This window comes from Ammospiza caudacuta, chromosome 1, assembly GCF_027887145.1.
Source record: "Ammospiza caudacuta isolate bAmmCau1 chromosome 1, bAmmCau1.pri, whole genome shotgun sequence".
Taxonomy (NCBI): Eukaryota; Metazoa; Chordata; class Aves; order Passeriformes; family Passerellidae; genus Ammospiza; species Ammospiza caudacuta.
Window position 1 is genome coordinate 14,961,061 of NC_080593.1, and position 25,934 is coordinate 14,986,994.

The window sequence follows — 25,934 nt, forward strand, 5'->3', positions numbered from 1 at the left end:
TCCTGAAGAATGATTCCAGTTTCACAGCAATATCTTAGAAGTATCTTATGGTAGCACTTCTAATCTTAAATTTGAACTGCAGTTCAAAGACATTTTTTAGAGTTTTGCCATTTCATTAATTCATGGAAAACGTGAAAATACTTTTACTTCATTGTTATACGCATTTTCATATTTTGTACTTTAAAGGCTTTTGTACATTATATTCTGAAGGCATTTTTTTCTATAAAATAGGCATTTTTTGCTTTTGCCTGTCTTGGGCTATAAAGCTTTCATACCAAGGACCATTTCTTTGTTCAGTTGATTCCTTCTAAGGACTGCTCATCTACATGGAGGCACTTGAGGCGTTGCTGTAAGTCCAAATTATAATGTGTTCTATATGCAAAAGATTAGTGATAAAGAGAAACTGAAGGTATCAAAGAAATGCCATTGAGAGTTGTATTATGTCTGAAGGACCCAAAGTGCGATTCAGAGATGAGATTTTTTGTCTGAAACGTACATTTGCTGACCTGCCTTGCCTGTTGGATTATATTGCAATTTTGTTAGGAAGCAGCTTTTTTATCTTTCTTCTAATTCTTCTTCAATAGCTGGCTCACTGGAAGAACTCTTGCAGCTACTGCTCCTGAAGTTTAATTTATGCCTTTTGAAATAGCTACAACTTGTGAAGCTCTGTCACTGGGGGAAATCAGATTGAAATTTTCTCTTGAATAGTTGGATTATTATTGTAACCACTTAAAAGGTGACAGGATCTTCACCTCAGCCATTTTTTTCCCTGAGAAGTGTTGGAAATGTCACCCAGTTAAACCTCAGATCAGAGTGTCATTTAAAAACATGTCTCATTAAACACTCAGCTCTTGTTATGACCCTGATGGATTAGTTGCTACTGAGTTTATGAAAAATGAAATGCATTACTTTTCCGAGAAGCTTTAACAATGTGTTTTCCATTCTCATTTAGGATAGGAGTGCCTGACACTTACTAAGCCGTTAGAATATGGCCTACGGCTCACCTAATTCAAAGGCTGCAGAATGAAGGAAAAAAGATGAGTGTGGAAAATGGACTTTTCTTTCTATTTTAACCAGTTGCATTTGTCATGCTTTGCAGACTTTTGAAGGCAACACCAACTACGACACGCCTGAGCTGCGGACGTTTGAGCCTGTATCGACACGATTCATACGCGTCTACCCTGAGAGAGCCACGCACGGGGGACTGGGGCTGAGAATGGAGCTGCTGGGCTGTGAACTTGAAGGTAATTGCTCTGCTAGAAATGAATGCACTTTATTATTTTCATAAATACATGTTCATAAATACAAATTCTCTGCTTGGTCTGTTGCTGAAGACTGCTGTGTGTGCACAGGCAGCACATCGGACTCTCACTTCCATGACTGCCATTAGTGCTGGTTCTTGGCCTGTTCAGCTCCTCTCTGCAACATTTGAATGTGCCCAAGGCACAATTATTATTCTTTTTCCCCTTCCTTTGTTGAATCACAGTGATACTCTCCACCTGCTTTTCCATTCCCTTAAGCATCCTTCTGATTATACTTTTGAGAATCATAGAACTATTAGGAGAGAATAAAGACAGAAACCTAAATTTTATGTTACCATGATACAACCCTGGAGGAGATGTTTTCCGAGAATGCAGAGGGAGCTTTGCACTAAATATAGTAATTACATCCCTCCATCCTTCAAAGGACCTGAAAGTCACACCACAAACTATGGTAGGCAAAGATCACTGGACTGGACAGTGTCTGTGGTGTTACTTTTGGGGGCTAAAGGGGCCTCTTTGTGCTTTACTAAGCTTTAATTTTGCAAGAATATGTAGGAGATGAAAGAGCAGGAAAAGCAAAGTTTAGACATTTGTCCTTGGACTGTGACATGAAGTCTGCTTTGATTTTTGTTATATAAACATAAATATTTAACTTCATAGATAACTGCAGATAACACTATGTGAATTTAACAATTTTATCTGGTGGATGATGACACAGTGGTGAGGCTTATAAACCACACAGCTTAAATATACAGAATAACAAACCATATTATTTGGGGTTTCATATGTCACCTCTTATAGAAGCAGCTGAACAGATTCCCAAGATGAATGGAAGCAACTGCTCTACCTCCATTTCTTTCTCACCATTTCTCCCCCAAGAGGGAAGTGTGAGAGGCATTTGTTGTGAGAACTGATGAGTTCTGTGTTGTTTTTTTTAGTTTAGTGATTGAATTAGTATGATTTTACTTGGCCCGGAAAGTGGGGAGGCTGGAAATACTTCTTAGTTCCCGCAGGAAGTCCTCATTTCCTGTGGGAATACTTAGTTCCTGCAGACTATTGTGCTACTTGCTCAGAAAAAAAGAAAACCCAGCACCTGCCTTATGTAAACTCACAGATTCTGGGCAAAGCCCTTCAGCCACAGGGCTCCTGTAGCCACCCAGCCATCCAGGAGTGAGTCTTGGGCCACCTCACATGAATATATTGCTCAGTGAGATGGAGGACCATTGCTTTTAGGCAAACTGAAACAGCGGGGACATTTTTGTTTGTCCACTGGGGCACGTCTTTTCACATTTTTTCTTTCTGCTATGGCACACTTTTGATGTATCCTCACCTGTAGGTCACCCATGGACAGGTGAGGTCAATTCCCATTTGCCTGTGGGAGAAGCACAATAATGCTTAATGTTGTATAATTGCATCTTAAGGGGGGAGTTGAATCAAGTAATTTGAGATTTACTGAGCAAGAAAAGAGTTGAGATGAGAAAAGAAGCATGGAGGTTGGCACAGAGAGGAGTAGAAATCAGCTCTCCAGCAGTAATGAGCAAGGGCAAGTTTTGTGTGCTCGAAGCATTCCAGGGGGGCATACATGAAATGATGGCAGAGATGTAGGCAAGCTTGAGGCTATACAGGGACACAAAGATCAAGATAAGAAACTTAGCTGGATGTAGAAATCTACAGGGATCCCCCAGAGGGGTTTTTGTAGCAATGTGGGTAACAAATGTTCTGCATAATTCATAATAGGTACAGAACTGTTTCTCTAACTAGGTAGGATTGAACCTGTAAAGCATAGGTCAGGGTCCTAAAGAGGCATGTTTTATGCCATAATATAGCTATAATATAGCTACTTCAAAAACTACCACCTCTCCTGACATTTTCAAGCCAAGAAAATGTGGCCAATGGATGCTGAGGGCAGCAGAAGGGAAAAGAAGAATCTGCAAAAGACATACATTATTGCATAGCCTATAATGAGTGAAAAAGATTGCTGTTGAAAATAACAGTAAGTGAGAAGAGACACAAGCCTGGATCACATTCCAGGAGTGCTTATCTTAAGCCAGGGAACCATACGTGTGGCATGAAACACCAATGTAGCACCACGTCTCTGTGTTCTGGTTTTCCAGATGTGGTGTGCTTTGCAGATTCTGGGCTAGGTGTTTTCTGGCATCTTACACAAACTTGAAGCTTTTAAGTGTACTAACAAGGTTCAGACATTAACTGCTTAGGCAGCAGCTACTGGAAAGTCATCAGCAGTGAGAAGCAAGCAGGTGGCCAGGAGGGATGACTGACATCACTGATGTCTTATTTATTTATAACTTCAACAAAAAACAAAAGAAACGCCTTCCATGTGTCCTCATGAAGCACAAAATGATTCCACATCACACTGCCTTCCTGCTGCTGTTACCAGAACCGTGCTCAGACATTTCCTTTCTTATGTGTGCTCTGCAGAGAGGTTTCTTCAGCAAAGCATTGGGTATTAGAGAATTACCACCTTGAGTATGCAGCCCCCCAGCTCCTCTGCACAGGCCCACTCCCTGGGACTTCACAGAGCAATAAAATTATGGGGTGTCCACCCCACACACAACTCTCCAGGACTCTCCTTCTGCCTTGCCAGGCTTTCACTATTCCTTGATAGGAACAACAAACACCAGTGAATAGACAGTCTGGGGCTTTGCTGCCCAGCTCTGCTGAGCCCTTCAGATCAGATGTGCCCCAGTGCAGGAGGCAGAGCAGATACTCCCCGTTCCAAAGAAGTACTAAAGGTACTCCCTGTTCCAAAGAAGTACTAAAGGTACTCCCCATTTCAAAGAAGTACTAAAGGTACTCTCCATTCCAAAGAAGTGCTAAGCAACCTGCAAAGTAGAGTTGCTTCAATCCTCAGACACAACACATGGTTGTTACTGCCAGCTGCAGGATGGTTCTCCAGCTCGTGTTTTAACTGAACAATGGATTTTGTTTCAGCTCCAACCGCTGTCCCAACCGTTTCTGAAGGCAAGCCTGTGGATGAGTGTGATGATGACCAGGCAAACTGTCACAGTGGCACAGGTGATGACTACCAACTGACAGGTGCAGAAACCATCCTCATTCCATTGCAGCTTCATTGTAGCTCATATCCATCACCAGCTTAATGTTTGCACTGATTTAACCACTCAATATTAATGGACATTAGTATGCAGTTTGTATTGTTAGTGCTGTCAAAACATGGGCATCTGCCTTTTATATATGACAATACTTTTGATTGTTTTCTCAGCTATGTAATTTTTGAAGAAAATAATAGTGACTAGATGAAAGAGAGGGCAATTTTTTGCGCGGTAATTGTGTCTAATCAAATAGTCTAATCAAATCTTCTAGTCAAACTTTATCTTACTAAGAAGAAAAGCTGGACAATACTCTTGAGATTTATTATCTGAGATTGAAGAACTTGGAATATTCCTTGGTTTACACATAAGTTTCCTACGTAAAACTTAGTGTAGGATTCAAATCTCATTCCCAAATCTTTCCTAGACAGAAACAAAACAGACTTGTTTCATCAAAGTGCACTGCCACATACTCACACTGCCAGAAATATTTCCATGAGCTTCCCTGCCTACAAGCGTTACAGCCACAGAGGGGCTGATGCTCTCCAAGCCGCTATCACCAGCAGAAAAGTAGGAGGGGGAGATGTAACATAGACGGCATCTGAAATAGAGGAAGCCTGCTAGGTTTCATATCCTCACACTTCTGCACAGAAGTATTAGTTCTTCTAAGACAGCTGACACTGCACCTCTATGCTTTTGATCTCTTCTTGGAGGTCACTTGTTCCACAAATCTCTGTGTCTGTTTGATTAGATCTATACATCTGCAGTAATTGAGGTTGTTTTTAGATGCAGTGACACAAGTTATTTCATCACTGCTCCCTGATGTGCTTATCTAATAAATGTTTATTGCTTCTTATATCCATGACATAAAATAGCATTAAAATCTGGCAATAGCTGTCCAAGAGGTCATTGGGTGAGCTTAGGTAAGAGATTGGCTTTTTGGAATGAGCCAAGTAGAACATCAGGCAACAGATACAAATGAAAGTGAAATTTCAATATCAAACCTTTTCTGAGCTTGCCAATATCTCCTGTAATTGCACACTGCAAATCATATATTGAAAAAACAATTCTTGAGTGGAAAAGACAGTGCATGGTCACTGTCACTTCTTTTCAAATCAGTGTCTCAGATTAACCTTATTCTTTTTGAAAACAGCCATGAAGGGAGTCTGATAAAATAGTCTGTATTGTATTAAGGTAACTCAGAAAGCTTTCAATGTTACTCAACAATGTAATTTATTTATTTATTATTCAGAAAAGAAAGAGGCAGGTCAGGAAACACTAGAGCTTCCTGCAGAGCCCTACATTGTCTTGCAAAGCCCAGTAGGTTGAGACATATTGCACATAGAGGAGGCTCTGTCAGGGAAAGCAGACAGATTTGTGCAAGCACCTTCCATGTTCATAGTCTCTGCACTTCAAGGAGCTCAGGACGCCATCCCACATGTCCCTTAGGGAACGTTTATTGAGCAGAAAAAAAACCTTCTGGAAGTTCCTGCTGGTTGTGCTTAGGGGGCAATTTATAATCTCTAAGACAAGGGAACAGCTGCCAACCTTCCTGAGCACCATCTCTTCCAGGGAACTGAATGTTTTTCAGTATTAGTATTGAAAATTACTCTATAGCCTTCCTACAGAAGTGCAGACACTTAAGTACAATTTATTTTTACAACACCTAGAAACCCTAGGCAGTGCATGCCCAGTTGTTCTGGACATTGGAGAAATGCTGCATTGTACGTATGGTTTTACTTATAAATGCACAGAACTGATTTTACCAATAAATTAATTGTAAACATTCTTTTCTTCCTGCAAACTGCATAGAAGGCAGGTGTGTAGGTCTTGTGGCCCATTAAGGATAGCAGGGCAGCGCAGAGGGGATTCCATGAGTGCCTTGCCCTCTCTATCCCATTCCCAGAGCAGGCATGGTGCCACTGCAGAGTCACTGCCCTGACAGCACTTGCACATATGTGAGTGCCACAGTGAGGCCTCCCTTGCAATTAACTCTAATTGTGCTCTAGGCCAAATTCCTTCCTGCTCTATTTGGACCCCATATAGAGCTCTCTATTTGCGTGGTTTATAGCATTTCCCATCAGATCATTCTCACAAGCATAAAGCTGATACAGCCTGGGTATTTATTCTCATTGGAAGTCAACATAGTCATCCTTTCTATAATGCTTTAAGTACTTGCTTGCTGGAGAAAAGAAAAACAGGAGTCATCGACTGGTAATCAGCACCCCACCGTGCATTTATAATTGTACTAATTTCCTTTTTGTTTCCTTATGAATATGAGGCTTGCTTTAAAAAGTCAAGTATTTTAAAAATATCAATTAGTAAGCCTAGGAGAGGGCCATGACCCCACTCACCTCTTGTTTATCTGCATGAAGAAAAGGACAAAGAGGAAGTCCTTAATTCTTCCTTCACTTTGAGACAGAAGTGAAACCTACTTTAGACTAGATCCTAAAGTCTGGCAATTTCCATGCCCCTCTCCTGTGAGCTGGTCTCACAATACAGCTATGAAACAACTTACAGGGAGCCCTAGTTTTACCTCACATCCCTGGTATGAGAAACAGCAGGTCATGGGTAAATGAACAAAATAGTGACTCTTAGGAGGTGCCATGAAGACCAGCTTCTCACTTCCCATGTGATTTGGAGCAAATCAGTGTCTATAAATCAAGGACGGTCACAGGGGCATGTTGTGGATGATTTAGTTGGTGTCTGCAAGGACTCCAAAGATACACAGCTTTATTTAATGAAGAGTTCTTGTGGGACTTTTTTGATAAAGAAAACCAGACTTTTAATGTCATATTTTCATGCTTAAGCTCACATACTCAGTTACCTACATGTCTAATAAAGACAGTAATATATCAGGTTTATATATAGGTTATTCCTAATGACTGCTGTGTCCTTTGTTGTGTCACATGTATCATGATACGCATAATTTCTTTTCCAGGTGGGACTACAGTGCTGAATACAGAAAAGCCAACAGTAATTGACAATACATTACAACCAGGTAAAAAAAAAATTTCTTATTAAAACCACAATAAATTCCATACCCAAATTTCATGCCAGATACAAAATAATGAATTGCAGCACTTCCTGACTTACCATTCCTTGAAGTCTCTGAAGTAAAGAAGCATCTGGTCTCTTAGCTCTGTACAGTAAATATTTTATTCCTTTCATCCACATGTAGATACAGCAGAGAACAAGATTTCCTTCTGCATCAGCAAATGCCATGTGCTGACAAAATTAAACTAACTTAATCACACAGTGCACTGTTTAAATGTGGCATGTCAGTGACACAAAGTGTGTTTGCAAACTCCAGGAAAACAAAAACAGCCACACAGGCCCAGTCACTATTTATATCCATGGTTTTACAAAACTAAGACAAGTAAAGTTTGCCAGTTTTTTCCATCAGGGAGCTGGCAGTCCTACAATATTGTTTTCTAGCAAGTTTTCTTGAAATGGGGTTACATAAACTGCTGCCATGTACTTGAAAAGGGAAAACTAAGTTGTCACTGGCAGCAGGTCCTTGTTACTTTATACAATAGCTAGAAGCTTTTAAATTCCTTAGTTTGCTGCTTCCTCAGCTTTCATACCATTTTTTTAATATCCTGTACAATTTACTGGGAGTGGGGGAGAGGATGAATTTGGGCAAAAAACCCAAACTCCAAAAACTATAAGCACTGGTTAAAAATCCTTTGCATCAATAATTGTGGAGCAGTAAAGAGGTCAGTTTTCAGTTACTCCCATTTCCTCCATTAAAGCACAGTCAGGCACAGTCTTGCAAGTGATTTATTAACAGGGTGGGTAAATGTTTATCATTGTTCCCTCAACCATGTGACACAATCCACTCTTGCTTCAAGTGAAAGAAAGGGACTAATAATGTGAAAAAATTCCTAAAGGACACTTATGGTGTTGATCTGATTAAGAAATAGAGCTGACTTAGCTCAGACTTTGTTCCCACTCTCAGCCTCTGCATTCAGATATTGCAGAGGCCAATGCTTTTACTCTCCTCAAAATTTGTCTCCAGGGTCACCCAATTGGCTAAGTCAGCATACACTATTTTTACCTCTGCCCTGCTTTATGAGCAGAGGCAAATCGTGGAGCAATGAGAAACACAACAGTGAGCCAGTCCCCCCTGTTGGGACACCTCCACCCTGCTCTTCACAGTCAGTGCTGCTGAAGGGCTGGATGGCTGCTGCTGATCTCACAGTTCTGCAAAGGGGCTGGGGATGCAGAGGGAGAAAAGAGTCTGTGCAGTGGATTTAGAGCAAAGCATTTTAATTGTTAAGTCTGAAATTATCTGTTAGGTTTCTGGTTTTGATGACATTTTTTTACAGTTTTTAAAACTATCTTCTTGCATTTAAACAGATTGCAAATTTAGCCAGTGCCTCTGTGCAGTGCAGTTTCACTCCCTCCCCAGCAGTGCCAGCTGCTTTGGAGTTTGTGTTTAATCCCCTTGGCTTGGGTGGGACTCTCCAGTAACAGACTGGCTGTTACTACCAGAGATTAAGATATCCTCATTTTCTCTCCTTACTTCCCTCCTGCACCACCTTTGCTTACTCTGGGATGTGCCAAGTTTTTTCTCTATTAAAGGAGTTTCTGAGGCTCTGTTCAGAGCATGCCAGTGTTACTTCCCTGCATTGTGCTCGTAGGAACCATTTCCTTCCGGGAATAAGGGACGAGTTCACATCCCAAACTCCAGGCTCCCACATGGCAGCACATTACAAAGATCATAGATAGAGATCAGCCAGACGCTAATAAATAAGAATAAGGTTTCCAGAATTTCCAGTTTAAGACATAAAGGTTTCCAGCTGCCTCATAATCCCTCACTGAAAACCAGCCAAAAACTCCCAAAAACGGGCAGACAGAAATTTCCCCCAGCATGGGGAAGCCCCTCCTGGCCTGGAGGTGGTATAAACATTTCCCTCTGCTGAAGGGACATGGCTGGACCCGAGTGCCACAGTGAAACACAGGGAGCAGGGGCCATGCAGCTGGGAGTGAGTCTGCCCTGTCGGCCACAAATAATGCAGTTTAAACTGCCCTTGAAGTTCCAGGGCTGCTTGGGGCCCCTGGCCCTCTGCTGCCTGAGGATAAGTGCACTCTTTCAGCTCTTCTCAGGCTGAACAAGGTAGGAATTTACCACATCAAGGAATGAGCCTTCAGCTTTGGCCTTAATTCTCTTTAAGGCCCGCTTTGCCTTAAGATGCTAACGCACCATGAGGTGAATGATGAGCTCCAAGCCAAGGAGCTCTTCCAGATCAGTTGCAGTTTGCAGGCTCCAGCGGGTGACCACTGACCCTGTGGTGGCCACAGCAGCTGGTGCCACAGTGCCTGGGGACAGAGCCTGACCAGGCCTCCCAGCAGCAGCACGTGCCGTGGCACAGGTACTGTGCTCTAGGTGCCAGCAGCACGTTCCGCTGTCCCTCTGCCTCCATTCCAGCCTGCAAATATCCCTAATCTTGTTATCCCAGACTAACGTGCTTGTGTGTGTCAAAGCCTGAGATTATCCTATTCCAACCGGCTTTCATACACTATGGAAACAGTTAAGAGCAAATAGCTGGAAAGCCTCTGTGTATAAACAAACGGTTCCATCAAGGAGACGTTTACATTTCATTTCAAGGGGACTCAATTGAAAGAAAATAAAAAGAATCATGATTTCAAGCTGCTAAAAATGTTTAAAGGTTTGGATTTTTTATTTTTTTTAAGAGAGGATCTGCTTTCCTCCTCAAACTTAAAAAAATATGCCTTTCACAAATGCATCTGTCAAGGTAAATACCTCCGTTCTCAGCCCTAAGACTTTCTAACATCTAGTCATTTTTGAACACATATTTTTAAATTCTAAAAGACTATTTGAAATGCTTGTCTCTTAGCTATTTACATACAGAGCAAGCTGTTAATTTACATTACGTGTTCTCAGTGTGTAATCTGAGTCCTTTGTAAAGAAGACTGTTCTGAGAAGTACCTTGTTTTTCACACATGTAATAGCTATGTCAGAAAAATATAACTAAAAAATCTTGAAGTTAAAATCTCTGCTAAAAATAATTTAAAGGTAGAATAGGTCTGATTCTCATTTATGCTGGAGCAACTTTGTATCAGTAAAGGGATATTAAGGCTGTTAAATTATCATTTACTATCATTTAAGGTAATTCTGTGCTGCCAGCATAAATGGTATAAAAATGCAAATCCAAATCAGACCAAATATACCACTTTGAAGTGGTCCAAATTATGTGTGTAATTTCCTATTTTAATGTTGATTTACCCTTTGGCAAGAGCATCTAAGAGAGCATTTTCATATCATTTTCAGTGCCATCATGCTTCTTCTTGCCTCTTGTTGAAGGAGTTATAAAAATATGTCAAAGTCTCTGGGCCACGAAAGATTAATGGACTCGCAAGAAACTCACTCAACTAGATTTTCAAATTACTTTCTTGTTCATGTGCAGTAATAGTCCCAGCTGTGAGCAAGATGTGGTCAAAAAGTACAGCTGTTGGTTATTCTTTGAGAGGATAAATCTGTTTTAATTCAGTATCACATACCCTACATTTTGAAGAAGGCATATGGGATTTCGTCACACCTCCCTCTCAGATTCTCATCTGAGCTGCTGCTATTTGATTACATAATAGCTGGTTTTCTTTGTCCTCTCCATACACACAAACCCAGAGATCAATCACCTATTGGCAGGAGAATTATCCTAGCATGGGAATGGGCCAGCAATACAGAGGGAGCCCAACAATTGCTACTCGTCCCCAGTTTCCTTCCTTCCACCAGAGCTGCCAAGCAATAGTCCAAGGACAAAGGAGAGGACAAGCCTGCAGCTTGCTGTGAGCTACTGTATCAGCCCCCTGGGACCTTTAATAGGAGGGCTGAACTAGCCTGTCTTTTCTGGGGCAGATCCATTGTCCATACTGAACCATAATGAACCTATGCTGATGCTACAAGTGTCCATTATTAATTGGCTAGCAGGCCTGTTTTTCCTTTTTTATGAGTCCCTGGGAGAAGCACTGGAGGAGACATAAGAATAGGCAATAAGAGATGGCATGTTTAAGAACCTCATAAAATAAGAGCACTCTGAAATGCCTTGCCTTTGACCTTCAATCCCATTACTGTGATTGTCTAAGGAACATAGTAACACAATAACTTCTGAGAAAACAACAGGAACCTAGCAAGAAACAGCTAACTGTGCGCAGGTTACTGGTCAAATTCTCCTCAGTTTCAGTGGATTCTACTTCTGCATGGAATACAAATTCATTTTTATGCTACACCATGCTGTCTCTGAGTCTGAAGCCAAGGAACACAGGCATGGCCAAAGCATATCAGACTTAGGCTCTTTGCCAATTTCCTGGACTATATATTTCAAATGAAAGTGGAAGAAAGTATTTATTAGATGGAGCTGTGAAATTTAGCTCTGTTTTGAAACTCTCCGTCTGATCCCAGTGTTCAGAACTGTCATCAGAGCATGAAGTAAAAGGCTTTTGTCACTTCCTGCACTTTAGAATTAACTATTAAATTCTGGATGTTTTTCTTGTCCATGTCAATGTCCAGTTCTCTTTGAATTGTGTTCAATCTTAGCAGCAAATACCACTCACATCATATGAGAATTTTTTTCCTTTGATCCACATTGAGCTTCACGATGTATCTCACATTACTTAGGCTGTGAAATGGAGAAACCAGAATATTGTTCTGTTCTGAGTCTCTGGATTCATCATTCATTTACATACTTCTCCGATGTATTCTGCTATTTATTTTTATTCAGAGTTGAACAATACTAGTCCTGTCTTTGTCCCCTGTGCTCATTTCTGCTGTGTGGTGTCTTCAGATGGATGTGATCTATCTACCACTGTTCTCCTTTCTTGTGGTTTGAATACCACACAGGCTATCAGTACTTTGCGTGATATAATCCTTTGGGACTAATAAGATTAATTTTGTTCCACATTTTCTAAAACCTTTTCTAATGTTCTGTCTCATGGCTCTGATGTCAAAGCCATGCAATATAGCTCTCCCTGGGCCTCCTTGACAATGAAAGGCTATTTGTCACAATCTTAAAACTCTTTAATTCATTGCAATGTCATTCTCCTTCCTTTAAAACCCTCTTGATTTTCAGATGTCCCCTTTTGGACAAGGTGTCTTTGATCATGGCCCCATTGTCCAGAAGAAAATACCTAATACACTGATGAAAGAGACAGAATTCCAGGATTGCCTTTCTGCACTCATGTGTGCACAGACTGAGTTCTGCTTCTTCAACATTTTGAGCCCAAAGAGAGATTATTCACCACAATCTGCTTTTTTCCTAGAAAGGGCTAGGGTGCTCCAGGAAACATCTTTCCTGCACATTGAATTCCTGTGTAATTCCAGACATTATCTGTTGAATTCATTTGTTCCCAGCTAGGATGCTGCATTCGTGACAATGTGGAGCAGACCCCTCTGGAGGCCAGCAGGAGAGAGGGGGGAGGCAGAAGGGATGGGGAGGATGAAAGCAAGGAGTGAAGAATGAGGGCTCAGTGCAGAAAGACCCCACAGCACAGCCAAGGGAGGCACCGACAGGCAAAGCAGAGGGGCAGGAGCTGCCACAGGCTCAGTTGTCTCTGCTGACAGAATGAGATTTTCTAGGGGCCAGAGGGGAGAGAGCGCACTAGCCACAATGCAGGAATCCAGTGAGTTGAGAAAAAAAATGGTGTCTGGGAGCAAGGGCCTGCCAAACAAGGACACAGCAGGCAAGGAGAGAATGATAGATGAACCCTTTTTATATCCATTCTGTCTCAGCCTAGTCACCTGAGGTTTTGTGTTGTTAAAATTATTATTCTAGTTTACCTTCCATTAAAATCTGGGTTGTGAGTTCAAAAGCCTAACCAGTCTTCGCTGGCAGCTCAGTACATGCAGGAGGTCTTTGCCTCTTCAGACTGGAAGAGCTCCACCTCAAAGGTCTGGCCAACTGCAGGTCTCAACACACTTCCCATATTTCTCATTATTTTCCCACAATAAACAAGCACATTCTAAGAGCTGCATTATCTTTCCTGGCTTTTTTTGTTAATAATGGGCAAGAAACACAATTCTTCCCCCAGAGCTGATATTGATGGAAGCATAGAGTCCTTTGTTCTTAGTTCATACTTGCACAAAGCATCTCATTAAAGTAAACCTAAGTTATTCCTTTAATAAGGCGTGAGTCATGCCTGAGAAAATACTCCAAGATTTGGTCACATTGCTCTTGGGAGGGTAATGCTCTACTGGGAGTAGTCACTGCTCAAGGTGAGATAAATTTCATACCAATGGGGTAGGAACCAAATGCTCAAAAGATTTCAAGCTGCTTCTGAAAATAAGAAACGCAAAGGATTTATATGCTATCTTTGTATAATCTTTCAATTGAAATTCCTAGTTCTATTGAAGAAAATAAGCTACTATGTATTAAACCTTTGGGCAGAATTGAAAAGAAGCTGAAAACAAGATATGATCTCATCCTGACCATAATACCAGACTTCCCTTATTTTACGCAGAGCTTGTTTTGAAGCTTATTTTGAGTTCATTTGGCAATCAGCCACATTTGTCCCTTTTCCCTCTCAATTTGTCCATTTCAATGCTGCCATCTTGTGGGCCTACTTAACTGTCTGGAAGATGCTGAAAAAGTTCCTTATTGAAGCCAAGAACTGTAGACTTCACCAGCAATCCTTTCCTGCCAAGGACATTCCATTAATGTTTCTGATTGGTCTTATTTTTTTCCAAATCTCATTGAGAGCTGCAAATTGTGGCACCATTACAGTGCAGGGATATTGATAACCAGAAAATACATCTGATAAGTAAGCCAGAGCTTTCTTTATGAGTGTTCTGTGCTGCAACGTGGTTATCTGATAATGTGGGCAAATCAGAAGAATTAATCTAACCACAGGAAAAAAAAAAATCCCATCATAGGGGTCATAAAGAGACAAGAAGCAACCACATCTTTTACAAAAAGTAGTGATTTTTCATGTTTCCCAGGAGGGCTGTTCTTGCTATGACTTCCCAGAGTCTTGGGAAGGAATGGTTCTGCTAATGGTCAAATGTATTTGTTTTGAAGTACAAATTCTGAATTATGCGATTAATAATCACATTTCATCCCCTCTTTTCCATCTTTCCTTGCAGAGCCACCAGTATACAACTGTGGCTTTGGCTGGGGATCCCAGAAGACTTTGTGCCACTGGGAGCATGACAACCAGGTGGATTTGAGGTGGGCAATCCTGACCAGCAAAACTGGGCCGATTCAAGACCACTCAGGTAATCATGAGTTCATGATGCAGCTATTTCACACATGATGAGATTGTTCTGTTTAATACCAATGTCTTCCAAAATCACAGGAGAGTGAATTATACCCAAGATATGTAAAGTCACAAAGATGGTTCTCTAGTAAACCTAATCCATTACCATTAATAACAACTGACTGTAATTGTCCTTTCTGTTGGGGAGTAAATATTGCTTCTTGTCAGGAACTGAGGATATTCCCTTCCCCTGACTTGCCTTTGGGTAATCATCACCTGGGGTAGAAAAAATCTGAATGACCAAATATTTTGCAAATATCACTGACCAGCTAATAGAGTCAGTCAGTTAATGACCTCACATTATTCCTGTTTGTAGTTACAGGGGCTACCCACCACAGGAAAGTTTTGTATGTAAGTGAAACTCCCCAGATGGGTGTGTTATCACACCCCTCTCCTTTCTAGCAGGAGCTGGAGATTAGGGCCATCCTCTGCTTACAAACAGTTTTTCAAAAAATATCACGCTGGGGAATTGATTGGTTTGTTTTGCAGTAACTAACTCATAGCTCAGCATAATTAGGCAATAAATTTGCTGCAGGCTAGTGGAGAAGGGAGGGCACTGTGTGACCTGCACAGCCTCTTACTTTAGTGTTCTCGCTTGCATACGTGCAGATTAATCAAATCGGTGAGATGAATCCCCCTTCCCACTTCTGCTACCCTTTGCTTAATGAGAATGACAAGGAAATTAGACAAAATTGGACTTTTTAAATTCTGAGACACTTTCAATTGAATCTTAAGACAAGTACAGTAGTTTCAGGGGGGAAAAAAACTTGTAATACTTTGACTGTAAATGGCATTGTACAAATAAATGGCATCAAATTAACTAAATGCAGTTAGCTGAAGTGAAGGCTGTAATGGTGGAAAAATTGATGTAGAGTAAAGTGAAATGGCTCAGTAGGATCTGACATTGAAAGGAGGTTAAAAGCTATGTTAGCCAGAGACTGACAAAATCTAAAAGGCATGCATAAGTAAAGCTCTAATTAAGACAATGAAGACAGAGTTCCTGACCTGGCACTGCAATAATATTCTGAAAATGAGAGCTATCTGCACTTTGCCATCAAGGATTATAGAGAAAGAACCTGTCTTCAATCAGGAGATGAAGAAATTATATTCTTCAAATGAGATTTTGTTGTTTCCACTGTGCCCTGCTAGTGCAGAAAACTTATTTGTTCCATGAGCTCTAGCTGTAGTAAATCTTAAAGGCAGCCCCTTTTTCTTCTACTGCACTTTCAGTATTTTCCAAAATTCTCCTTGGACTCTAAGGGCACCTTCACTTGCCAGGTTTGTGACCTGCCTGCCAGCAGGCACACAGTGAGTAGGGTGGGTGTGAATGCAGACCATGAGCAGTCTGAATGGCACTGATGTCCCAAACAAGCCCTCAGCTGCAAAACAAGGCCACCCTGTGTATTGGGAAAACCACAGTGAGCAACTCCCAGGCATATCTTTCTCTCAGACACATGTGTAAAGCTGAAAAAATACACAGAAGTAATCTTCAGCAGCAATTGCTTGTAGATGGTAGGATACACTGCATGTCACTTCAAATTATATAACTTGTGATGAAATCTGGCCAGTGTTCGGTCTTCCAACTCAGACAGCCATCCGAGTGCTGTGATTATTTTCCTTTTTTCCTCCCTCTGGATTTCCCCATTCTTTGATGGGATTTGCACATTGTGCTGCTCTGCACAGAAGTGAAGTTAATTGGAAAGAATGTATAGACATAAGCATTCCTGCTCAAGAAGCTGGATGCAGAAAGATGGGGGGGAAAAAAGCTTAATTTTTTTGCAAAATAACATCATCTTCTCCTATACAATTCTTCAACATGCATATTAGGCTGGATACCTCTTCTGCTCACAGAAAGATCCAAACAAAAGAAAACACCCTTGTCTCATGTAGGAAGAAGTATGTTCCTTTCTTATTTTTTAGGTCTAGGTTAAACCCAGTGGCTCTGGGTTTAACCCACTCCTCTTCATTCCTGGTTCCATCTCACTACTCTGTCCTTCTTATGCTCACCAGAGTAGAGTAGAGTAGAGTAGAGTAGAGTAGAGTAGCAATGCTCAGATTCCTGTCTTCATTGGTGCAGTACTATATCACTGCAATCCAATTATACACTATTTCACAAGAAATTCAAGGATAATATGTATAGGCAAAGACCAATGCTGACAAAACACCTCCCTCCCAAAACATCTTCTTTTGCGTCTTTTTACTTTTCTTTCTTTTGAGTGTTGGTATAAACAATGATATGTATACTTATTTCAGCAATACTTGAGAAATAGTATTTTTTATCATTACTTTTATCCTTCTGACTCTCAATGGGATGATGTCAATAAATGCTGACTCCATCCTTTGGTGTGAGTGCATTGCACATTCAATCTATTCTTCTACACACCAGGATTAACTTCATGTTTTTCCACCAGGACTCTCTGCAAAGACACTGTTCAAAAGCTAACTGGAATGGATGTGTGGCTGATGTAATTCAGAAGCACATCTCTATAGTCAGGATCTTACTTAGCAATTTTCTGTTACCAAGCTAATCGCACTCCCACATGCTCCTCTCTCAGCACAATTGAGAAAGTAAGTTTCCAAGTTAAGGGTATTAGACGTTCAGATTCCAATGAGTACGAATCCATTATGCCCTTGAGAAAGCTATAATCAGCTATGTAATATATTATAAGCTTACTCTTTCAGGAAAAAGGCTCATAAATATATAGAGCCCAACATATTGTTACAAAGGGCATAATTCTGACACCATCTGTGACAATGCTCAGCCTCTATTTGGGAACATGCTTTAAATCTCAGCTCCTGATCTCTGGCTATGGCTGTTCAAAGCCATTTCACCCTTCTCAGTGTTCTTCCCATTCTAATCTTGCCCCTTGAGCACAGATTACTTCAAACAGAAATTTTTTTAATAGCTCTTTGCACAATTAACATAGAGTAGACCCCAGGGATTTCTCTCTAGACTGCTGAACCAGGGATGGCTGTTTTCAGGAGGTGCACACTGACTAATGGAGCACATAATGCTGTCTCACCAAACATGTTTGTGTCTCCTTCCCTTAACAAAACAAATGCCCTGTGTGTTTCATGGGGTGAGCATGTTGATAGGGTTCACCCTTGGCACAAAATATCCGAGTGAATAGCACAGGAGATGGACAGAGGAAAGTGAAGAATAACAGAATTGCTTGGGTTGGACGGGACCTTTAAAGGTCATCTGGTCCAACCTCCCTGCAGTGACCAGGGACATCTTCAAGGCTGACCTTGAATGTTGCTGGAGATGGTGTGTCTTTTTCCTCTCTGGACAACCTGTGTCAATGATTCACCATCCACCAAATTTCTTCCTTATATCTAGTCAGACTCTACTCTCTTTTAGTTTAAAACAATAACCTTTACGCTGTCACTATGGGTTCTATTAAAAAGTTTGTCCTCATCTTTGTTGTAAGTCCCTTTTAGTGGCTGAAAGGCTAGAGGAGAGCCTCCTCTTCTCCATGCTGAGTAACCCCAACTCTCAGCCTGCCCTCAGAGGAGGGGTACTCCAGTTCTCTGATCAGCTTTGTGGCCCTCTTCTCAAAGCACAACAGCTTTCCTAGAGCTCCCAAAACAATGCACTCTGACTCTTATTTGTGATGCCTGACCCATCAGCATGGAAAGAAAGCAAAAGATATGGGGTGGTCAGGGGTTTTTATGTTGAAAAAGAAAATTAAATCTTGTGGCTATTCTTAACACAGTCCTTCTGTCACAGTAGGAGATGGCAATTTCCTTTACTCCCAAGCTGATGAAAGCCAGAAAGGCAAGGTGGCCCGGCTGCTGAGCCCCATGATTTACTCGCAGAACTCTGCCCACTGCATGACCTTCTGGTACCACATGGCGGGCGCGCACGTCGGCACCCTCAGGATCAAACTGCGCTACCAAAAACCAGATGAGTACGACCAGGTGCTGTGGACCCTGAGCGGGCACCAGGCAAACTACTGGAAGGAGGGACGTGTTCTTCTTCACAAATCTGTGAAACACTACCAGGTGAGCTGGGCTCTTCCTCACCAAGCTACCACAGCCAAGGCCAGCAGCACCTTGCTGGTTGTGTTTTATACACCGCAGTAAAAGATGTCACTGAAGGATTTATGTAGACAATATTACACCTAGAGATGAACTGTTCTTGCTGTGACTAATAATAGTGAAATATTTCATGGTATCTCAGATTACTGTGATACAAGCACTTTCTTATCACAGGCCAAATAAATACTTTATATATCATTTATCATCAGTCACAAAACTGCCTCTTTGCCACAGTTTTGCTGATGTAAAAGTCTTTCATAAAGTCATGTCAGTACATAATTTACATTTGCCTGTATAAGTTCATAAAGGCAATGCAGATTTTCAGGCCACGATTGAAGCACAAGTGTGACATCAAGTGAAGATGTGTATTAACAGCTAATTAAGAAATCCTGACTGCTGCAGTTGTATGCTAACCTGAAAAAAATGTGAGCACTATCTTGTTTTTCCAGGTGGTTATTGAGGGAGAAATTGGAAAAGGAACCGGAGGAATTGCTGTGGATGATATTAAAATTGACAATCACATAGCACAAGAGGAGTGCCGAAGTAAGTGTAACTAGCAAGAACACAGAGAGTTCTCATCCAAAATATTGTTTATTTTGTTTTGATAGCTGGTTTTATCTGTGAGAAAGAGATGGATAATTATTAGCTATGTTTCCACTGAAAATATCCTGATTCAGCCCATAGCTTTATTCATAGCAGTGCCACTAGTGTCACCTTGGTATGGCAGCAGTTTGGACCAGAATTGGCATCCTACTGTCATGGGTAACAGCATATTCACAATTTCACATCTCTCCCTGCATTTCATATTGCTGACCTCTTTAAATTTCTCTGCTTTTCCTGTTGCAGGACCCTGTTTCACCTAATGCACAAAATCCAATTTTATTTCTTTGCCCTTTTTAGATCACTTACTCAAAGCCTTCTTAATTTTCCCTAAAGGGCCATATCAAACCCTTACAGGATAAGCAGATAGGGTGAAAAGGCCCCTGCTCTGTCCTCTGCTGTCCTGTCATTCTGTTTCCTTTGGCTCATTTGCTGTAGTCATCAGCTCCCAGACATGTGGGACACAAAGCAATGTTAGGACATGGCCTTTCCCATATCTGAGCCAGGCTATTCCTGAGATTCTCTTTGAGCCCTTTTATTCCTGGCCAGTCTCGAGTTATTCCAGTCACTGCTGATCATATGCACATTGCATACTGCACGTAATTTGGCAGCAGCAGCAGCCCCAGATAAACACAAGAAACAGAACACTGTCCTTCACAGTGGAGATGAAGCAATTACTTTTATATAAAAGAGGGAATAGAGATGAGAACTCTTAGCATTAAGAAGATAAATTTATTCTGTGTGACTTAACAATACAACTAAGTGCAATAATAGAGGGTGTTCCTCACCTTTTGTAGCTAACATCCTTTTGAGGGTAACATGACAGTCCTCACATGGTAATTTCACTGCAGGATGAGGAAGCAATCTCTTTTTACCACGTGGCCCAACCCCTGGGGTTTATCAAATGCCACCAGGTTGGCAGTTGGCAGGAAAGGGAGGCAGGACACACTGCTTAGTCCTCCTGCAGTGTCCCCAGTGCCAAGAGAGGTGCTGAGACCACAGTGCCTGCATTTAATTGACTCCAGCATGAGAAAGGAAAATAACTTCTCTCCTACCTCTGTGTTTTGGTTGTTCAAACCAAATGTTGAGCAAAGATTTCTGCCTGAGGTAGCTAAACCCAAAAGCTCAGTCTGAAATCCAAACACAAGTGGTCTCGCTGCAGCCAGTGAAACTACTCTTGTGATTAACTATGCCTATGCTGATGAAGTGTTATGGAATTGGGCTCCAAAATTGTAAATACAGTGAACGAGATGCTAATTCATCACTGATTTCTCCTTCCCAGGCATGGAAAACCCCTGCTGATAACTAAAACTGTGCCAAGACTGGGCGGAGGGGAGTTTTTTAATCTTTCTTTTTTTCTCCATTAATTTTCAGAGCCCATTATAATGAACAGCTCTGTCAAGACGCCATAATGATGCTCTGACACAGGAAAATCTGCTATACCATTATTGCCAGCATGATAGTCAATCAGTGTTTGTAACCCTAATAATCAATGTCAATTTTTTTGCTTCATTAGAATCAACTGATGTGGGGAATGAAATAGATGAAGAAGAAGACCCAGAAAGTAATCAAACAGGTAAAATTTGTGTTATTTCTTAAAAGGGAATGAATTTTAATGTGTATTTTAATGTGAATTTTTGCATTCTATTTATTTATTTATAGATTTGTTCTCTAACTGCATATTGTATTAAGGTGTTAGGATTTTTCTGTATGAGATGATAAGACTTACATTTATTTGAAGGTTGTAATAGCTTTAATCTTCCATGTCATATGAACTTTTGTCCTTTTTATTATTTTTGCCTATCTCAAACATTTGAAATTTCATATACCTAATTTGTTACATTATATTCATATACATGCAAGCACATTATAGCTCCTCAATATTTTGTTACCTAGAAGGCTTGTCCACTGCTGAAGAATGAATTATCATTATATCTTACAATTTATGACTCGCACTGTGCCTCAGTAACTAGGCTCAAAACTCTTCAGATTAAATGTCTCACAGACCTGGCTGAAAATGCCATTTTATGACCAGTCTAGCAAAGCATTATCATTTCCAATGATGATAACAGTAAATGGATCATTAAATGGATCATAATTGTCATATTGTTCCACTAATAAAATATACTTGCATTTTTCAAGCAATGAGCTTAATTTTTTTTCTGTTACAGTCAACAGGATTGCTATAATTGATTTCAGTGAAAGAGAGTGAGTTTGTCCAAAAAGACTTTTTGGCTTTTCCAGCAACAATTACAGGGTTTGCTGCTTTTGGATCATTTTCATAAACTAAAAATGTTGAGGAAAAACATTATGATACCCAGTGAATATTTTACACAAGAGGGCAGGGTGCTCTTCTATATCAGTTCTGCCACTGTTTGCACTTCTAGATCCAATCCTAAAGTCATTGAAGTAGAAATAAAATGGCTGGACATTCCCAACCAATGTCTAAGGCTCTAACCTCTCACACTGAGCTGAGTAGGAATTAATTAACATTTTTGAGCTATGTACAGCAACATGGCAAAATATGATTAAAAGGCCTCCTTATTCACTCCCAAGACTCCCACTTAATCCAAGGCAGAACCACAGCTCTACTAACAGGCAGCAGATTTAAAGATTGGAGAACAGTCTGGAAAAAATCCACAGCTATTTGGGCCACATTACAGTTTTCAGCTATTTATGACCACCTTGCAGAAGCTAGATTTTAAAACTATGTAAAAAACTTACGTTAAAAAAATTGATGGTCTTCTCAAAATTTCCAATTCATTGAACAAAGTTCTGGCTGGGATCAGTTCTGAAAGTTTTGCAATTCTTTATTCAATTTCAGGGTTTACACCTCCATACCGTAGCACAGGTGAGGACTATGATGACAACATCTCCAGGAAGCCAGGCAATGTCCTGAAGACCCTAGACCCAATCCTCATCACCATCATAGCCATGAGTGCACTCGGGGTGCTTTTAGGAGCCATCTGTGGAGTCGTGCTGTACTGTGCCTGTTGGCACAACGGGATGTCCGAGAGGAACTTGTCTGCACTGGAGAATTATAACTTTGAACTGGTCGATGGTGTAAAACTGAAAAAAGACAAACTGAACACACAGAATTCATACTCAGAAGCATGAAGGCGTAAAGCAACTGGAGAAGTCAGAGAATCGGGATGGAAGGACATAGCTCGGTCGTGCTGGGGAACTGTTGATCTTTTACTGTACAGGCTGAAAAGTGCATTGATGACACTGAGCCAAGCTTTTCTCAGGAGCTTCAATGAGTGTGTAACTGATGAACATGGACAACAATCTGTGTTAACAACCTGAATCATGTACAATCTGCTTTTTCTGTTGGTTTTATTTGAAATAATCGGATGCTGGTGTTGAGACCAAGTATGATTGACTTATAGTTCATTTTGTCTTTCTTTCTCTCCCTCTCTTTTGTTTTCCTTTAATGGATAATTTCATTTTTACTGTGCAAAATCCAAGATGCTGTCACAAAATGTATCCAGTGGGGTCCTTTGGATGGACATGCTGTCTGTAGCTCAGTGCCCAGAAAATATTGGAGTAACAGCAATTTAGTGGACTTCTGCACCTGTATTTGTGTATAATTGCTCGTGTTGTGCATAGGCAAAGAAGGGTTAGGGTGTTTTTGAAAGTACTGCTGCATCAGTACCGATATAGCGTGTCAGCTCTGTTTACGAAGCAATACTGTCAAATTTTATTGATGTTTTTCAGTGTTGTACTAAATTTTGTGCTTGTGAACTCCATAAAAGAGTATGTGCCATCATCAGACACAACTGGTAACCAAGTGTACTGCCTAAAAACTAAACAAAAAAAGTCCTTGGCACTGGCTAGTGTATGTCCTCTCAAGTGCCTTTTTGTTTGTACTGCTTCTCATTGTGTTAACATTAACTACAGCTTCTCTGCAGTTATGCCCTTGTCTTTAGTCATATTCTGATGGCTCACTGACTAAAAGAAAAGTATATTTTAGTGTAAGAAAACAGCCTCAGCCAAGGCAAGGGCTAATCAGATTTGACAACCTGGCTTGATTGTTCTGCTTTCTGTATTTCAACTTCATGTCTCTTGACCCTTTTGTATAAAGCTGCAATATCTCCTTTTATTGTTCTTTCATATAGAATGTATTTTCAAATGTAAAATCTCTCTCCCTTTCTCTTCTCTTTCTCTCTCTCTTTGTCTCTCTGAGTAGGTTTCATAAGCATTTGCCATTGCCAAGGAAAGAAAACTTCAGCTTTAACTTGCTGGTAATGGCAAAAGATTTTATTAGAGTTTGTGTTAAAAAATAAGGGAAAATTCTTAACTTTATCCTCCAAAGTCGAACTTTGGGTTTCTTCTTAACAGCATAAAGTGACAGTATCTTTTTTCCTGATGTCATGAAACATATCTTTTATCCTGAACAGCTTGCCTGTTTATTACACTGGGGAAAATGCTTCCCTTACAGAAAAGATTGCCTTTAAAACTAGAAACTTTCCTCCTCTTGCCCCTACCTGAACTCGGAGTTCTGTTCTCTCAGTAACCTATTTTCATGCTAATCAATGCTGATTTGGCTTAGGAGTGTGTGCTGAGGGCAGAATGAAATCCCACAATGTATGTAGGGTATGTTCCTACCATCATGTTATATCCAGTTGGTGTTTCAATCTAGGGGGTTTCTGTTTGACCACACGTGCAGGCAGTGACCAATGCAGTGAACTGAGAACTCTAAGCCATCAGGAAAATGTGCTTGACAATGATGGGGCAATTTTTAAAATATTTTAGGGCAAATACTATTGGTCAAATAATATTCAGCAGCCTATGCAGCTGGTCCAACAGGGTAAAAAGAAACAAGAGCATGTTTCCCATGGGGTCCGTGCAAGGCAGTGGGAGAGCAGAGGGGCCATTCCCCTCCTGCAGGTGCAAGGGAGCCCCTGGGTTTCTGCAGTGACTGCACACAGCACAGCCATAACTGGGGGGCAGCATCAGCCTTCCCCTGGGTATCCACCAACCAGCAGAGAAAAACAGCGCAAACGTGGGGAAAGGAACGTCCTACCAAGTGCTGAACTCATGTTTTTCCTCATTGAAATTCCTGAGCAGAGTCAGGGAAGTGATTGGGACTTTCTGAGTTAGTCTTTTCCAAAATTGCTTTTGTAGAAGAGCAATAAAATATCCTGTCCAGGATTAGGATTAAAGAAGGGCTAATTCAGCCTTGAATTACTTGGGGCAAAAGAATCCACCCCTATCTATACACCAAATGCTCTGAAGTGTATAATTTCACCAGTGTGAATTATAAAATAGAAAAATATATAGAAAATTCACTAGTAACCCAGAAATGGAAGAAAAAGGAGGGAGACAGTAGGTGAAAATAAGGTTTGAAGTCAAAAATATTTTAAAGGAAGTCCCAATAGGAAAAAAGCATAGAGAGTTGCTACTTCAGAGGAGTCCTAAAGGCAATGACTATCCCAAAACCCCAAACACCCACTTCAGGTCATCAAAGCTTAGATTGATGCAAGAGCTACCTCCCCAGCCTCTCAACCTTGGGTCCTCCAAAGGCTGAGACAGTGCACCTAAGGCCTGAAAGTTTTGCCTAAAAGTTAGTCCATGAGATGTCCCAAGGGACAGACTCACTTTGTCAGAGGTAGGATTTTCATTGGTTTCTAACACTGTAATTTGACCATAATGCAGCAGCTAGTTAATTAACCCAAAGAAGAAAAGGATTTTTCAAAACTATTTTCAGCAGACCACCACTGTGTGAGTCAGGAATTAAGGGTCTATTCTCCTTAGCTGAAAAAACTTCTAGTCCACTAACTTGACTAAGAGTTACATGCTTATATTGCCTTGAAGAGAAAATCCCACTGGGGAGCCCAAGCCCAAAACCTTTTGAAATATTCTCACTGATTTCAATAGATTCCAAACCAGCTTTGGGTCTTGATCTATTTGAACAGAAAAGCTGGTGTTTGGTGGGTTTTTTCCTTCTTTTAACATACTGAGAATTGTGAACATTAAAAAATTATCTCCTTTGTGGTCTTCAGATATTACTATGATAATGAGGATCTAGCACTGAAGATTTGATTTCTCTGAAGGTAATAGAATTAAAGTTGCCCTTCAATAAAGGAAAAATGATACTGCAACTTTACATTGAAAAGTATCTTGCACTGATAAATATATTTAAAAAAATTATATGTTTATAAAGTTATTAATTTGTAAAGGCAGTGTTACAAAATGTTCAGTTTATATTGTTTTAGATTGTTTCATAATTTTTAAAGTGTAAAATAACATATTTTTTTCTTTATTGAAAAACTATAAAAATCTTCTGTAGTAAAATGATTTCATTTTACTGGTATATTATTGCTTCATGTTTTGTACCATCATAAAACTTTGTGCAAATTTTTTTTACAGAAATTTTTATTTTCTATGACAATATGACACTTGTAAATTGTTGATTCAAAATGAACAGCAAAGCCTTAACTTTAAATGACATTTGTATTCTCAGACACTGAGTAGCATAAAAAAAACCACATAGAACTGAACTGTAACTTAAATTTCCAAACTATGACTACTACATTCCAAAGAAACAGTTGAATTAAACATTTTCATAAAATATCCCATAGCTGATGTATTTTATTATACTAAAATGGATTGGTATTATTAAATGGATGGTTTTATTTAGCATCTTTGAACAAGCACAGTGTTTCAATCACAATTGTATTTGTTA

At 40.4% G+C, this 25,934-nt stretch overlaps 1 protein-coding gene across 2 annotated transcripts in view; it reads left to right on the top strand.

Moving 5' to 3' along the window:
- NRP1 (neuropilin 1) overlaps window positions 1-25,562 on the top strand; it is a 114,661-nt gene extending 89,099 nt beyond the window's left edge. Inside the window, exons 11-18 of one of the 2 annotated variants that reach the window (XM_058808108.1) lie at window positions 1,100-1,244; window positions 4,215-4,319; window positions 7,272-7,331; window positions 14,433-14,564; window positions 18,339-18,610; window positions 19,096-19,189; window positions 20,763-20,822; window positions 22,071-25,562. In XM_058808108.1, the coding sequence (XP_058664091.1) occupies window positions 1,100-1,244; window positions 4,215-4,319; window positions 7,272-7,331; window positions 14,433-14,564; window positions 18,339-18,610; window positions 19,096-19,189; window positions 20,763-20,822; window positions 22,071-22,363 (1,161 nt within the window). In that variant the 3' untranslated portion in view covers window positions 22,364-25,562. The remainder of the gene's footprint in view (window positions 1-1,099; window positions 1,245-4,214; window positions 4,320-7,271; window positions 7,332-14,432; window positions 14,565-18,338; window positions 18,611-19,095; window positions 19,190-20,762; window positions 20,823-22,070) is intronic. The other variant, XM_058808118.1, reaches the window with a different exon arrangement.
- Window positions 25,563-25,934: the final 372 nt, after the last annotated feature.